Source organism: Eurytemora carolleeae, unplaced genomic scaffold (genome assembly GCF_000591075.1).
Source record: "Eurytemora carolleeae unplaced genomic scaffold, Eaff_2.0 scaffold268, whole genome shotgun sequence".
Classification (NCBI taxonomy): domain Eukaryota; kingdom Metazoa; phylum Arthropoda; class Copepoda; order Calanoida; family Temoridae; genus Eurytemora; species Eurytemora carolleeae.
Window position 1 is genome coordinate 73,669 of NW_019396696.1, and position 17,818 is coordinate 91,486.

General features: G+C 31.9%; 2 protein-coding genes across 2 annotated transcripts in view; one reads left to right on the top strand and one right to left on the bottom strand.

Moving 5' to 3' along the window:
• LOC111707497 (ribosomal RNA processing protein 36 homolog) overlaps nt 1-236 on the bottom strand; it is a 4,452-nt gene extending 4,216 nt beyond the window's left edge. The window contains exon 1 of the mRNA XM_023480606.1: nt 166-236. The gene's annotated coding sequence lies outside the window, so the exon portion shown is untranslated. The remainder of the gene's footprint in view (nt 1-165) is intronic.
• Nucleotides 237-6,865: 6,629 nt separating this feature from the next.
• On the top strand, nt 6,866-17,050 carry LOC111707508 (guanine nucleotide-binding protein G(s) subunit alpha-like). The gene is given in 8 exon segments (XM_023480613.1): nt 6,866-6,953; nt 8,480-8,539; nt 8,937-8,985; nt 9,711-9,818; nt 12,616-13,006; nt 13,431-13,678; nt 14,004-14,242; nt 14,806-17,050. Coding segments are annotated over 8 exon segments (1,290 nt in total). The 5' UTR covers nt 6,866-6,936; the 3' UTR covers nt 14,984-17,050.
• Nucleotides 17,051-17,818: the final 768 nt, after the last annotated feature.

Here is a 17,818-nt window from a genome sequence, read left to right on the forward strand (position 1 = left end):
GTTAAGATACTTTCTGGGCCGAGCGCTGCGGCTAGGATGGGCTAGGGGGCCGAGCGCTGCGGCCACGGGTTAGGTTAAGTTAAGAAACTTCCTGTAACACCCATGTACAAAATTGATGGGAGGGGGGGGCGGGGGGGGGCCAAAAATCGTATACTAGGAAATTACCAAATATTCTGTCAAGTGTTAAGATTGATAGCTAAGCTGAATTATTATTTACAAAACTACCCTCGTGCGCTTATTTCTGCTTTTAGAATTAATTGCGGCAATTGCGCTTTATTTACGTATTATAAAAGACGACATTTGATATGACCTCCCTTTTCAAATTTAATTATATTAAGGTGGATTCTCATTTGAACGATGGTGTATTTTTGGACCTACGCCCATTCCCTCTACTGCCCATCCGACCTACAAGCACGTGGTTTTAACAGCTGTGGTAGGTCCGATGGACCGTAGGTCGGATGGGCACGTTAAAAACAGCATTTAGGTGCATCCGACCTACTTTAAGCTGTCGCAATTGGACACGTTAGTACAGGTCTCATCGCCTTTTTCGTGTAGGTCGGATGGGCCTTTTTCGTAGGTCGGATGGGCATTTTTCGTAGGTCGAATGGGCACATTTTTCGTAGGTCGAATGGGCATTATTCGTAGGTCGGATGGGCACTTTTCATAGGTCGGTCCAGACATGTGGCCGCAGATCTCGGCCCCCTAGCCGTCCTAGCTGCAAATTTCATACCAAGTAATGTTTCAAAGTTTTTAGGTTTTTACTACGTATTTTTACGTATTTTTCTTTCATCTTTCATACCAAGAAATTTTTTTAAAAGTTTTTAGGTTTTTATTTTACGTATTTTTACGTATATTTTAGGATTTTTTCTTTATACTTAAAAAGTTGTATTTTTTAGAGTTTGAAAGTTTGATGCAAACTTAAAAATACGTATATTTTCGTAAATTTCGTACCAAAAAATGTTTCAAAGTTTTTAGGTTTTTACCATACGTAGTTTTACGTACAGGGTGTCCCAAGAAACATGACAGTATGCAGGACGACTTGAATGTCGTCTTGATTTTTGATATAATTTGCTGCGTTTATTGTCAACCTAATTTTAGAAGTAAATTTCTAGAGATAATAATCACAAAATTTCCCTTGTCCTGCCATTTCCAAAATGTGGTCTGCCTTTTTTGTGCTTTCAATATTGCCCGAGATATGAAGAATTTCGTTCAGATTTCGACAATTTTGCTTTTATTTAACAAAATTGAAATCTGAACCAAACTCTTTATATCTCCGGTAATATTGAAAGCACAAAAAACGCAGACCACTTTTTGGAAATGCCAGGGCTAGGAGAATTATGTGATAATTGTTTCAAGAATCATACATGTTAAAGTAGATAGAAGACTAAATGTCACAAATAAATTCAAATACCAAAGACGACTTTCAAGTCGTCTTGCTATTGTCATGTTTCGTGGGACACCCTGTATTTTTCTTTACTTAATTTTTATTTGAGTTATAAAGTTTGAGTTTTAAAGAGAATTGTTCTGTAAGAAATTTAATGCAAACATTTTGGAAAATGCAATGTTACAAAATTGCTATAATTTTTGAGTAAATTGATGTTTTCATTAGAATCAATGTCAGAAATAGAAGTTTTACTTTGACAGTCTTGTAACAGGTAAAGTGGTAATTGTATAACACATATTGAATACATAGCTGTTGAAAATCCAGACAAAATGCTTATATGAATGCTGATTTAGATGGATACAGATGAAGGAATGTTGATGGTGTAAATTTCTGTAGACAGAATATTGGATTGGATTGAAAATAATTAATATCAATGATTATGGATTTAAAAAATTTGTGAAATAAGTTGTATAGGAATGAAGGAAGGGGTGTATTCAGGAATTTGTTCCGGGGGGAGCTCAGCACCCCTGAATTCAATAAAATTCACTGATCCAAATTCCTGAATACGCCTCTGAACAATGCCCATGCAAAATAATATTCCACTTCTTTTTAGTTTAGTTTAGTTTAGTTTTAGAACTTGAAAAATACGTATTTTTATGTATAAGTAAAACCTAAAAGTTCCAAAAATTAAGAAATGTTAGGATTTTTTCAAACCTAAATCTACGTATAGGGAAAACCTAAAAATTCCTGATTCATTGGATTTTTAGGTTTTTTACATAGGCATTTTTACGTTAGTCATACTCATATACGTATTTTTACGGATATCAAACACATATTTTTACCAAGGAAAGTGTTACGAAAATATGTATGTCATACGTATTCCTAATGTAACATTACCCCTATAAAGGAACGGATCTAAAGGTAGACAAAACCTNTCTCCGAACCCGGGAGCTGGTGAGCTGGCCGGCCAGCTCACAGGGCGTGGGGTAGAATGCGAACTAAGGGTGGAGCGAAATAGAGGGAAAAAAGGCAGTTGTGATTCAGCTCCCTTGAATTAAGGTTCCCTTGAAGAATTCCCCTACTTGTTGAAACTGATTGATTCATAATATTTAGTTTGTATTTGTATCGTTCGATTTAAAGTTTGTATTTATGCATCTTTTGTATATAAATATATTGTAAGAAAAACCGACTCGTTGAATATTTGAGAAACTCTGTGCATTGCTTTATTGATTTTTATTCATATACTATACTATACACTCCATCTGAGGGGTGGTTATTAAAACACACAGGAAACTAATTACTCCATTAGGGGGATAGAAATTAGCACAAAGGACACTAATAACTCCATCAAAGAGATGGTAATTAACACTCAGGACACTAATTACTCAATCAGAGGGATGGTAATTAACACTCAGGACACTAAATACTCCATAGGAGGGTTAGTAATTAACACTCAGGACACTAATTACTCCATCGAGGGATGGTAATTAACATCCTGAGTGTTACCATCCCTCTCATGGAGTAATAAGTGTCCTTTGTCCAAGAGATGTCGCCTTTTATAAAAAGAACACCCTCCTCTCGGAGCAACCCCAAACCAAACCTACGTCCAACAACAGGCACACAATGTCAGGAATCCTTAATGGCATCCCTCCCATGAAGTAATTAGTGTCCTGAGTGTTAATTACCATCCTTCTGCTGGAGTAATTAGTGTCCTGAGTGTTAATTACCATCCTTCTGCTGGAGCAATTAGTGTCCTGAGTGTTAATTACCATCCTTCTGCTGGAGTAATTAGTGTCCTGAGTGTTGATTACCATCCCTCCGATGGAATAATTAGTGTCCTGATTGTTAATTACCATCCCTCCAATGTAGTAATTGGTGTCCTGAGTGTTAATCACCATCCCTGAGATGGAGTAATTAACGTCCTGAGTGTTAATTACCGTCCCTCTGATGTATTGATAAGTGTCATGAGTGTTTACTCTGAGGGTTTAATTTTGAAGAAAAAAATATATATTTTTTCTTGTGTCCGCAGTTGGTAAAAGAGAGACATAAGTGTTCTCTTTCTTATGTCACCTCATTATATTCACTTTTACTGCAGCCGTATCCAAACCAGCTTATAATTGTTTATGAGTACTTCTTGTTTTAGCCCTATAGTTCTTGTTTAAAAATTTCAATATATACATCCCGGTTAATTTCTCTGTACGGATTATGTTCATCCGATATTTAATTTCTATATATATATGATCAGCCTTCTCCACTCTGAAGCTCCAGGAGGTTGTTCAGCTCCATTGCCACATCACGGCAATTTTTTCAATTCAAATCAGAGAAAGAGGACACTTTCAGGATTACCGATACACAAAGAATTGGGCCCAAAATTTTCCAAATACAAAGCAGACACCTTTGACATGATCCAGAATGCATTTGAGGAGAATGATATGAACAAGGCAACATGTCAGTCTACACAGTGGGTTAAAAACGAAAATACACTAATGAACAGTGTTGTCAGAAAGAGGAAATGTCTGAGCAGGAAAAATCCACGAAGACCCCCCAAACAGTCGACACAATTGAAGTTTTCTCAAACCGATTTTTATGAGAGTTTGTTACCTGCAGACGTAATTTAAAATGACTCTCCATATATTGAGTCTCATTCACAATGGTACCCTTTGAACCGTTGTCTGATTAAGGATGAAGAAGATATCTTTGTTTATCAATCAGAAAATCGATTATGTCTCGAAAAAAATATTAACTTGCGGATTTATAATGCAGATACAAAGACTAAAATTATCAGAATTCAACACTATTTAAGAAAGAAAAACGACGATATCTTACAATTTGTTGCGCTCCCATATAACACCACCTATTCTGATTTTGAATCCATTGGATAGAACAAAACAAAAGTTGAAGTTTAAAATAATTATTTCAAAAAAAGCTATCTTAAAGTCCCGGGATTATAAATATATTTAAAACCTTGAAATATCAAAAGAGTAAGGTACGGTTTTCTAATTTTTCTTTTAAGTTTTATGTGTTTTGACAATATTCATTTTGAAAAATTCCATTTTACATAAAAAGACTTTTATTTTTGTTCTCTTCTTTGTTTATTTTAGTTGCTGTGCTTGTATTTTTTATTTTTTGCTTATATCTGTTATATTATAGGACAAACTCCTGATGATGCCAAAGTTTTTGGCGAAATATATTGAGAAGAAAATGATATAATTCTAGTGCTAGAGAGTAGGGTTGGGATTTGTTTAAAAACGATCTAAAGCTTGAAATATTTAAACAAAAATAAATGGTTTTGTCTCCTGAATTTTAGGAAATATTTTTTTTTCTTTGCTAAGGCTTCTTAGTACTAAGTGTAGACGTCTAGAAGTGCACTTTTAAAATTGTAAGGGAAACTTATTATTGAACATACTTCATATCCATTCAAACATTAGTATCCATAAAAACATTAGTATCATGCATACAAACATTAGTATTCATAAAGCATTAGTATCCATACTACCATTAGTATTCATAAAAACATTAGTATCCATACAAACATCAGTGTTAGACACAGAGTAGAGAGTACACCAAAATACAAACATTGGTTTCATTATTTGAACATTAGTATCAATTTAAACAATTATTGTTAATGCAAACATTATTATTAGGTAAACATTTTACTATATGAAGCCATATCCATACAAACATTGATTTCATTATTTGAACATTAGTATCAATCTAAACAATTATTGTTAATACAAATATTATTATTGGGTAAACATTTTACTATATGCAGCCATATCCATACAAACATTGGTTTCATTAATTGAACATTAGTATCAATTTAAACAATTATTGTTAATACAAATATTATTGTTAGGTAAACATTTTACTATATGCAGCAATATCCATACAAACATTGGTTTCATTATTTGAACATTAGTATCAATCTAAACAATTATTGTTAATACAAATATTATTGTTAGGTAAACATTTTACTATATGCAGCAATATCCATACAACATTGGTTTCATTATTTGAACATTAGTATCAATCTAAACAATTATTGTTAATACAAATATTATTGTTAGGTAAACATTTTACTATATGCAGCCATATCCATACAAACATTGGTTTAATTATTTGAACATTAGTATCAATTTAAACAATTATTGTTATTACAAACATTATTATTAGGTAAACATTTTACTATATGCAGCCATATCCATAATCCTGACCTATGTCGTAATCCTCTTCAACTAAATACTTTAGATAACCTCTATTACCAAACCTTCATCTAGTTTCCCTGAAGGTACAGTTGGAATTTGTAAAAATTCATCTGTTTAACACTAGATGGTTTGAACATTACGCTAAAAATATATTTTATAAAAAACATTTAATGCAAATTGAAGGTTTGGATTGTTGATTTCCTTTTACGGCATTTAATCGTTAACACCTACTTAATAAATAAGTAACAAAATATCCATATTCCTGGATAAAGAATTTTTTTTTAAGATTTAGGCAATTTTTTTTAAATAAATTGAAATCTGAACGAAATTGTTTTTGATAGGTTTTCCCACATCCTATTAGATCGTTTATATCTCTAAATTCCGATTCTCGGGACTAATCAGAAAATTTAAAAATAGTTAATCATTTAAAAAATTGTGTAAGGCTAATATTAAAATTTGTATTAACAAAATACAAAGTTTTCGAGAACTATGTGCATATGTGGGCGTTAAAGCAATTGGAGATAATCAAATATAATATGGGACGCTCTATAATCTATATGTTACGTTGATTATCATTTGAAGTGTAAATTAATGGTTGATAAATATGAGGATTTATTCCTACTTTTTCTAATCTTTCATGTATATAAACCGTTTGGTCAGACTGAATCAGTGAATAAGTAATTCAAAATCATTCTTTTATCATCTACACTCTACATATATGTTTACTTTGCTTGTCTGTCTGTTTGTATTCAATAAACGTCAAAGCGGCTGAACCGATCCGGGCCAAACTTTGTGCAATGGGACATCACATGTATCCCCGTGAAGGTTTATCAATGATCAAAATTTGAAAACTTTGCGTCCAACAAAGTTTGATTTTCATTAAAATAAAAAATCCACATTTTTTTTTACAAAAAGAGAAAGAGAGAGAGAGAGAGAGAGAGAGAGAGAGAGAGAGAATAGAGAAAGAGGAGAGACTTTCCTCTGGTTTAGCGGGAGTGTGCAGGGCCTGCTTTCTCCATGTAAAACGAACAGAGGCCTGAAGGAGAGTACACAAACTGATACCCTAACCTACACACACACACAACATCAACCAAAATGTTTGTTATATCGTGTTTAAAGCCCACCAACGTTTACTAGGTAACCGAAATAAGATGGGCCCAGTGTGATTTCCCCTGTGAATAGTGTGTGATCATGTTTAAACCGTTGTTTTTAAGTTAGATTAAGACAAGTTGGTAATATATTTAATATTATTGAGAGAAGTAGGTTTGGATGCAGGTGGGAGGGTAACCATGGTTTAGTATCTACAGATAACAACACAACTCTCTTCTCTCCTCAGTATGTCTCTTAATGGAAGAAATGTACAGGTGGAGAGTGATGTTGTGTGTGTGTATGTTGTGTGTGTGTATGTGTGGGGTGTGTAGAGGTAGATATATGTAAACTGGTTTATTTTCATGTCTGTGAACAGCTAGGCAGCCATACTCAACATATACATCATCAGACATTCGATATAGTGGCAAACCTTAGTTTTTCAAAACAGATCTTTTCATATATACATATTGGATCTATGTAGGGTACATAGATACATCGTGTAGATCATAACGTTTATCATAAATATCTTAAATAAGAACATATTTTGTCCATCGAATCAATGTTTTAATACAAAATCTAAATATATATTGAATCGCAATAAAAGTACTATATATCGGTTATGTTCAGTGTAAACCTTGTGAAAGGTTTTAAACTGACTAAAATTGTTTTACACCTAAATGAGCATTCTTATCTTCCGCTGTATTCAAGTTTAATGTGTATACAATTATATTTTATATAATGTAGATATTATAAATAATAAAATTGACAAAATTTGATCAACCATTGTTTTTTAAATTTGAAAAAATGCATCATAAGATCATTTGTCCATTTTTTTATATTAATAAAAATAGTGATTGTTGTATTATCAGTAAGAAGGTCGTAATGAAATATTTAGAAAACCAGACTATAATTTTAACTTTGATTTTTATAAATCTATAAGTACTATTGCAAGAAATATGAATTATACTTGAAATGTATCTGAAAGTTTATCTGTAAAGAAGCCACATCCATGTATATTGTATATATATCCCTTTTATGTATCTATCAACTTTTAATCTATATTTTCTATAAAATGATAAAAGGTAAATCGATAAAAAAAAACTTTTGTAAAATATGCTAATCATTTCTATTTTGATATTTTTCAATGTTGTAACTTAGTACTTTGTACTTATCTTTCCTAGTTTCTTTTAGCAGCTGTACTTTGTACTTATCTTTCCTAGTTTCTGTCTAAAGTGACCTCTCAATTTTAAAAGAGGAACGCCCGATTCACCCTGATACCCTTTAAACCTTCATCTGTGCAAAAATGATGAAGATATCTGAGCTTTTTTCTCTGAAATTTGGTAATTTTGAATTGCTGTTCCTCTACTGCAGTGATTTACTGATTTTTTGCAGGGGAAAAAGCGAGGGAAATCCACAGAACTCAAAATGATTATAAAATTATTACAAAAAAAGATAAAAACGACGATATCTCTTTGATGGGTAATCAGATAAAGGTTTCAAGGGTACTGTTGTGAACTGTCCTTCTTTAAAATTTAAAATTACACAAACTTTTCTTTAATCATATTTTCTTCAAAGTCCAAGTATTTTTTGAATTTATCACTTTTTAATTTTCCTACATTGACAACTTATTTTTTTTTGGTAGCAAGGGAAAATTGTGGAATAAAAAATAAAGAAAGATAAATTGAACTTCAAAGAAATTATATTTAAGAGAGATAGATTTAAGGATTGAAGAAAGCATTAATTATTTTTAATTATAATAATAATTATAAAATAATCTGATTCTAATTTGTTGTTGTTATAGTAGGTGTAAAGAGGACAAAAATGATTCCACTGTGTCTGGTGTACGCATGAAATCAGAAAGGTATTTAACTATAATAATAATAATAATAATAATACTATTACAAACTAACCAGGAGGTGAAGCTCGAATTCAATTGACATTGCAGTTACAACTTTGTAACTTCGTTATTCCTCTAGTTCTGGTTTTTTGCTCAAGTGTAAGAAAATCAAATTTATACAGTTACATTATTACATATTAGCAATTCAAAACATTTAAGCTATTCTCAATGGCTTTTCAATAGAACAAGTTATGATAAAAACATGTAAGGTTTCAATCATAAGTCCATTTCACTTAGGTTTTACGTAATACCAATACTTTAACTAATAATAATAAAATAATAATAATAATAATGATAAAAATAAAACAATTTTAACTTTGATTTGATTATTATATTAGATTATGAGAATTTTCTATTACAGGGTGGGTATGAGCCAGGCCCCAAGTATACCCATCATCAAAATTCTGAAGGTAAAAAAAACTATGGGCTAAATAGATATCTTTAAAAAGATATACTTGTACATTGGGCTAATATCTTATACAGATGAACAAAATTTCCATGGGCTAAAAATCATTTATATAGATAGATAGGCACATTAAAAACTATCATTGTGGGCTAAATAGATTTTTTCAAAAAATATACAATCCCAATATATATATTTAAAGATGAAATTAATGTGACTAATCATCTATAAAAAATCATCACTGTGGGCTAAATAGATATCTTTAAAAAGATTGAACAATGCGAACACTAAAGGCTAAAAATAACTTTTAAAAGATATAAAGACACAATCACTGCAGAGCTAAGTATGTTTAAAATCTAGATAAATGAAGGGTTCTTGTTTACACCAAAAAATGTATCTTTTAATTGTCTAGACTCATAACACAAGGAAGAAGTTTTTTATGAGAAATTACTGAAATACCGATATGAGGTTGCAATTCTGTCTTGTAGCAGATAATGATTTTTTTTCATCAATCTTTATCAATCAATCAATCAAAATCTTTATAATATAATAATTATATTTCGAGAAAAATAAGCGTGGTATTAGAATTATCAGAATTAAAATAAAATTTACTTTTGTTTGTTGTTCAAATTACCTTATTTCACCATACTAGGGATGTTTGACATTTAATTTGACAATAAATGATTTTAAAGGGAGTGTTCGCTAAAATAAAAGTGAAGAATTGTATTATAGAGCATGGGTTGCTGCGGAGTACAAGGGGAGAAGGAGGAGGTGGATGAGGAGAAAAGAATGAAGAAAACAAATAAAGAAATCGAAAAACAAATACAAAAGGATAAACAGGTCAGAAATACTAAAATAGAATTCAATGAAATAAATACAATCCAAAAGACGTCATCAATACAGCAAAATGCATTGTTATGCCTTTAAAGGGACTGTAAATGGCCTTTAAATGGAATTTAAATGTCCTTTACAGGGACTGTAAATGGCCTTTAAAGGGAATGTAAATGTCCTTTAAAGGGACTGTGAATGTCCTTTAAAGGGACTGTGAATGTCCTTTAAAGGTACTTTAAATGTCATTTAAAGGGGCTGTAAATGTCCTTTAAAAAGACTGAAAATGTCCTTTAAAGGGATTGTAAATGTCCTTTAAAAAGACTGAAAATGTCCTTTAAAGGGATTGTAAATGTCCTTTAAAGGGGCTGTAAATGTCCTTTAAAGGGACTGTAAATGTCCTTTAAAGGTACTGTAAATTTCATTTAAAGGGACTGTAAATGTCCTTTAAAGGGACTGTAAATGTCCTTTAAAAGGACTGTAAATTTCCTTTAAAGGGACTGTAAAAGTACATTTATAGCGTGAGGTGTCCGATTATAAACGGTACATGAGTAGCATTTAAGCTCGGTACATTGTACATTGTACAGTGTACACTGTGCACTGCACATTGCACAATGTATACTTTACGCTGTGGGCTGAATCATATTTCAGTTTTCCAATGAATTTTTCCAAGGGAAACTTTTCTTGCCATGAGTTGAGGTGAGAGCGTATACAATTACATCACTTTGTTCATTTTGAATCTTCAGATAAATATTGTTTACAATTTAACATCATATTCTAAATATAAATTTTAAAAGTAATTGTTCTGAAATATTTATTTGAGATAAAATATGTAGTTATATATATATATGCGGTCCCAAGAAACATGAAAATTACGTGAATTTTTTTTCTTATATTTTATTTAACTCTTGCTGGTGAAGTATAGAAAGATAGAGATAGGGGTCAAATCTATCGTTCCTCCTACGTAAAGAAATTACTTTGCAAAGTCAACGAATCGTGTCGAAAATCGTTTTATCAGTTTTTTAAAGAGTTTTAACGCTTTTTTGGGGCTCTGGAAAAATCTGAATTGTACGTTTTCACTTAGGGAAATGTGGAACATATAGAATTATCAGAATTAAAAGCTTTTAAACGACAATATTTTTTACATTTTTGGTAACTCTGTAAATCGAGCTTTGTAAAGAGAGTCCATTGATATTACGTTTACATGCATTAACTTTAAACCTAGAAATAAAATTATAATTTATCTTTTTTATAATACTAGGCTTTTAGGGCGCTTCGCGCTCATCTTCAATTTCAGTTGTGAACATGTTATCATTGTAACATTTAAAAACAAAGAAAAAAAAATTTGCGAAAAATTTGCGGATTTTAAAGATCTAAAAGAATTTTACCAAAATGAAAAAAATGTTAGCACAACTTTTTCAAATTTTGATCATTCATAAACCTTTCCTGTGGCCGCGTGAGGTCCCACACAAAATTTGGGCCCGATCGGTGCAGCCGTTTTGACGTTTATTGGATACAAACGGACAGACAGACAAGCCAAACTTATATATAGATAGACAACCCTTACAAACACGTTCTTGATGTTGATCCAGTTTTTAAAGAAAATGTGTAATGTTTAAAACTATTCAAGATGAGTATTGAGTATGCATAATGTTTATATAAAAAGCAGTGAGTCATATTTTACTTAACCTCAATCTTAGAAAATCTAACAATCGAGAAAATATTCATTTTTCAAAATACAACTGACAGCTTCTCACAAATTGTTCTCTTCTGTAAGTTTCTGAAACGTATTTTCAAAAATCGTTAAACGTTCTACAACGTAGTTTTATTCTGTTTAAGTTGACGCAATCTAATAATGAAAAAATATCTAAAACAAAGGCTATTTTTAGATCTGTTTTCCACAGAACTCAGTTTCCCCTTTTTTAATTATCTGTATAATAATAACAAAGAAATTTGGTTGAATTAAAGAGACTGATGTCGTAGTTTAAAGTGACCCGCTAGTTGTGGAGTGGAAAGAGAAAAGGTTGAGAAATATTTAAATTAATAATTTAGTGAAATTTCAATTAAACTTTTTTTTAGATTAAAATTAAACTTAAGAATTTGATTAGATTTTGTGTAAAGTAGACATTGAACATTGAACATTGAACATTGAACATTTAACATTGACCATTAAAAAAAATAATAACGGGGAACCTGGTGTTGTTAATTTTATGTGTTCAGAAACGATTACTGTGTTGTAACGAAAGACTGAAAAAGTTGACATAATCGCGCATGAATTGGATACAAAAGGTTCTGTTGGCATGCATTCATTGTCAACCCTCCATTTAAAGAGTTTCGTGTCAGATTTACAGTGGTACCCTTTAAACTTTTAATTGTCTAAGAAGTTTTGTTTCTTGTTTATAAATCTGAATTAAAAAAATAAAGTAAAATTCCTTATTTTTCAGCTATTGTACTCTATACCGAGCTATTAACTAATCTAATATACTCTAGATGTACCGAGCTATCCCCTAATATATTGCATTCTAGGGGTACCGAGCTATTAACTAATCTAATGTACTCTAGGTGTACCGAAATATTAACTAACCTAAAGTACTCTAGGTGTACCGAGCTATCTACTAATCTAGTGTACTCAAGGTGTACCAATATATCTACTAATCTAATGTACTCTATGTATACCTAGCTATCTACTAATCTAATGTACTCTAGGTGTACCGAGCTATCTACTAATCTAATGTATTCTAGGTGTACCGAACTATCTACTAACTAATGTAAGGTGTACCGAGCTATCTACTAATCTAATGTACTCTAGGTGTACCGAGCTACCCATCGTCTGCTGCTCCTGGGTGCTGGTGAGTCTGGTAAAAGTACGTTAGTAAAACAAATGCGTATTCTCCACATAGAAGATCCTTTCTCAGAGGGAGAGAGACAGGAAAAGAAGGAAAATATCCGTACCAACGTCAAGGATGCGATCCTTACAGTAGCCCAGGCGATGTCGATGATAGATCCTCCGGTGCGATTAGAAAATCCGCAATCAGCACCTGCATTCGATTTTGTAATCAGTCGGTGCAGCTCGGTGGATTTTGACTTCCCTCCCGAGTTTTGGGACCACGTGGAGGTGTTGTGGGCGGATCCCGGGATGAAAATGTGTTTTGAGAGATCAAATGAATACCAGCTTATTGATAGTGCCAAGTACTTCTTAGGTTAGACTCAAATCTGGTTTCCTAATCCCTATATTTTGCAACCAATGTCGTAGACCTGAACTCTGAATTATAGTGGATCAAAAATCTGAGAAAGATTTATTAGAAAATTTGAGTCTATAGCTAAGAATAAATTTCTTTTAGTCTTAATCCACCAAATGAACATTAAAATTAATGTGTATGTAATTGAAAATAGTTTATTAACTCAATTAAATTCATATTTTATCACTAATTTCAACCTGAAGAAAAAGTTTATTTTTAGAGAAATTACTGTTAAACTTTTGTAACCTAGTAATGCCTCTAATTTTACCCCCAGATCGAGAAATTCAGTTGATGTCCTAATAAAAGCTAGCTGTTTTTAAAAGGAATTTTTGGTTTTTTTCAAACATTTTTGAGAAAAGGATTTGTTAGTTTCCAAATTATCAAGATCAGAGATAAAAATGAAATGATATAAACATGATTTCAAAAGATCTTCGATATTTACATATTTTTTGACCAGGGATATTTGAGACGAAGTTCCGCGTGGACCGGGTCAAGTTTCACATGTTCGACGTTGGCGGCCAGCGGGACGAGCGCCGGAAGTGGATCCAATGTTTTAATGATGTCACGGCCATCATCTTCGTGGCGGCGTCGAGCTCATATAACATGGTACTCAGAGAGGACCAAACACAGAACAGGGATTCATCAATACTTTCAGATAAACTTTCAGCCATTTTTTTTTTACTTTTTTACATAAGAAAGGGACAGTCATTGTTTTTTTTACGAGACCCCGTAATGGATAGAAATCTTTTAAAATCTAAAACCTTTAAAAGACTTTGTAAAATAGTTGCGTTCAATTATTCTCTATCAACCGAAAAATCATCGAAACTTAGATAATGATTTGAAAGCTATCTTTGTAAGTCTTTACTTGCATTTATTCTATAAAAAGGCAGTAAAGCAATGACGATTCCATCAAACTTTTCTTAAATAAAAGAAACTGAAAGTATGATGTCTGGTTTAAAGGCTGCGGGAGGCATTAGATCTCTTCCGATCCATCTGGAATAATCGTTGGCTGAGAACCATATCTGTGATCCTATTCTTGAACAAGCAGGACCTACTGGAGGAGAAGATCAGGTCGGGGAAGAGCAGGTTGGAGGATTATTTCCCGGAGTTTGTTCACTACATGATTCCTCCGGAGGCAGGTCCAGAGATAGATCAGGGAGCAGATAGAGAGTTCACTAGGGCCAAGTACTTCATAAGGTAGGGTTCATAAATTCTTTCTTCCAAAATATATATTCTTTCTTCCAAAATATATTCTTTCTTCCAAAATATATTCTTTCTTCCAAAATAAATATTCTTTCTTCCAAAATATCTATTCTTTCTTCCAAAATATCTATTCTTTCTTCCAAAATATATTCTTTCTTCCAAAATATATTCTTTCTTCCAAAATATATTCTTTCTTCCAAAATATATTCTTTCTTCCAAAATATATTCTTTCTTCCAAATTATATTCTTTCTTCTAAAATATATTCTTTCTTCCGAAATATATTCTTTCTTCCAAAATAAACGACTACTAAAACATTGTAAACTTTATTTCATGAACTGCGCCGACCTTAGGTTTATTAGATTAATGTCTACAGTATTTATACTGTTTATTGGTTAAATTTCACACAAATCCAATCCAAGTAAAAGTAATGACGCGCAATTACTGTTATGTTTTTGTGATATACTTGATCAGACAAAGGCATTATAATATTATTATATTATAAAGGTACCACTGTGAATCGGATGTGATTTAGATATTTAATAATATTTTTTTTCAGGGACAATTTCCTTCAGATCAGCCAGCAGCCCAGTGGAGCTGATTCTAAACAGCACAGTGCACATCATTGCTACCCTCACTTCACATGCGCAGTTGACACTGAGAACATTAGACGGGTCTTCAACGATTGTCGAGATATAATTCAGCGCGTACATCTCAGAATGTACGAAATTCTATAAATTAAATTTACATAAAAAAACTAAATTTCAACACGCATTGGACTTTAAATGGTTTTTGTTACGTCACGGCGGGAAGAAACTCTTGCTTGAGCACTGAGAGCTGGGAGCACAGTAAGAAATTTGATTGATGGATTATTCGGGCGCTTCGCAGCTCAGTGTTTTTTGGGGAAAATTTGTGAATTTCATGAAATCTCGTCACAGATGAAAACAAGAGAATAGTTAGTGATAGATCCTCCCTTAGAAGTTCCAGAAAAAAACCTTATACAAACGAGTCAACACTGGCCTGGCATTTAAATTCGGCCAAGTGAAGAAGGATATTTTTTACAAGAAATTCGTCATCATACGTTCTTTTAAATTAATACAGTGCGAGATATATCCATTGATAATGTTTGAATAACCAACTGTTAAATGAAGTTTAGCTTCATATAAGGTGTGAAATCTCTGACTATAATTGAATTGATGTCGGTTCCTGGATATCCACACTGTATTTTAGACATATACAGGACAGGACAGTAGGGCGATAAATAGAGTTTCTAATCCCAACTCTTGCCATAATAATATGATGCCATGTGATAAAAAAACAGTCATTTTTGTTAATTTACATTTATTGGTAAAACAGTTCCCATTCGCTTTTCTTGTTTTATTTTCCTTTCTATTAGACTATAACATCGACTTGTTGGTGCCATGAAGAAATAGTAAACATTTTCGTTCGGCATCTTACATTGAATCCTTATAGAATCTGTTCTTTTAAAGCTAGAAATGATATTAACAAAAAATTTGTTTTTATTTCAAGTTTTCTCCTAGATCTCGACACCTTGATATTGAAGAATGTAACTCCAGTGAAATGTTCATTTAGTCAAATCTTCTGCACAAACATATATTGTTAAAACTTGATAAAAGATGCCAATTTTCAACCATCCTCCCAACCCTCCCTCTCCTCCATTCCGCCTTAATAGTGCTGGGCTTTTTTCTAATTTTTACCCATTCCCATTTACTTTAACAATTCTTTTAACTTTCCTGCAATTATTTTTAGTTTTCTTCTTGTTTCCTATTCTTTTTTTCTTTAACTCCTATTTTGGTTGATTTGAATTTATCCTACTTTTTTATTTTTAACATTGTAATTTTGAAAAATTCGACCCTTCGGAAATTTTTCTATTTTCTCTGTCGTTCGTGTAGTAAATTTTGTTTTAAAGGCCCAGTTTATATTTCACAATCCGAAATTATGTCATCACACAACGATCAAACCATTATTATGGTCGAGTTAAATTTTTGAAATTTTTTCCAATCTTTCACTCACTTTCCTCCCTCTTCCTTTCCCTTTCATCTCGTCCTCTCTTCCTTCCCCCCTCTTCCTTCCCATTATTCTCCCTTCCCCCCCCCCTCTTCCTTCCCCGTCCTCTTCATCTCTGCTGCCTCCCTCCCCTTATCCCAGTGAAAATGTTTTTCCCCCTGATATTAATTTAATTTCTTCTTTTACCACGCTGGTATTTTAAGATACAATTTAACGGCTTGAAGAATCCATCCTGAACATTTTAATTTTTATGTGAAATGATTTTCGTTTCTGAAAACGTCTCAAAATTGGTGAATAATTGTTATATACATAGTCTAATAGGGCAACTTAAAAAATTATTTTATTTTTGAAATTTCGCTTTTATTCACTGTTTTTCTATGGAAAATACTAGGTTAATAAAATTTATATGATTTTAAGATTAAGCTCAAATATTTGAAATTTCAAAAAAAAAACTTCTGTTCAAATATTAATTTAAAATGTGATTAAAAATGGTTTTGCGGGATACCCGTTGGGGGCGGACGTAAAAAATGAAGAAAAAAATCATTTTTTTCGTTTTCCTAATTTACAACAGCTCCTGTCGCATTTTCTTCACTTTATTTAAACATTTTTTAGCTACATACATATGTGCCATAAAAATATTTTATGTGAACTACAGTGTGTTACAAAAATTGACAAAGTTTAACATTTCTGTAACACACTGTAGCTGAGATGTTGCACATGAAAACAAGGGATAAGAAATGTTACAACGTGAAAAAATATACGATATTTAATGTAAATCTATCATTTTTGAGAGAGTAGACAGAACTTAAAGATGTGGAGTTAAAATAACAATATAAACGTACAATGTAAGAATATTAAATGTATATCTGAGTCCTATTACTTAGACTTTTCATTATTGTGATTTTTTGCCCTAGCACTCTCGTTTGACACCTTAACATTTTTAGACTTTTCATGAATGGTAATTTAAAGGATTTTTGTAAAAACATTTTTATAATGTATAAGGGTATGTAGTACAGGGTAGTAAAAATCCAATCAGTGTTAAAAACAAATCTAAAATATCCCATGACTTTTTTTGTGACTAAAGCTACAGATCTTATTATCACATTTTTTAAAAGGCCTTAAAAAAATACAGAGACGATATTAATATTTGTCTAAAACAAACAATTTTTTATATTTCTGACCCTTTTTTGGCATTTTTTCAAGCCTCCCTAGCACCAGAACTATTAAAGTTAGTGGTCAAATTTTTTTTGAATGAGCTGGCCTTGTAAGTCTCTTATTCTGTTTAAGTTGACGCAATCTAATAATAANCCATCTTCCAACATGTTTTGTTTGATATCTTGATTTATCTATATATGAAGTAGTAATCTAGTTTACATCCATCTTCCAACATGTTTTGTTTGATATCTTGATTTATCTATATATGAAGTAGTAATCTAGTTTACATCCATCTTCCAACATGTTTTGTTTGATATCTTGATTTATCTATATATAAAGTAGTAATCTCTGTAGGAGTGTAGAGAGTAGAGTTTAGATTAAAAAGCGTT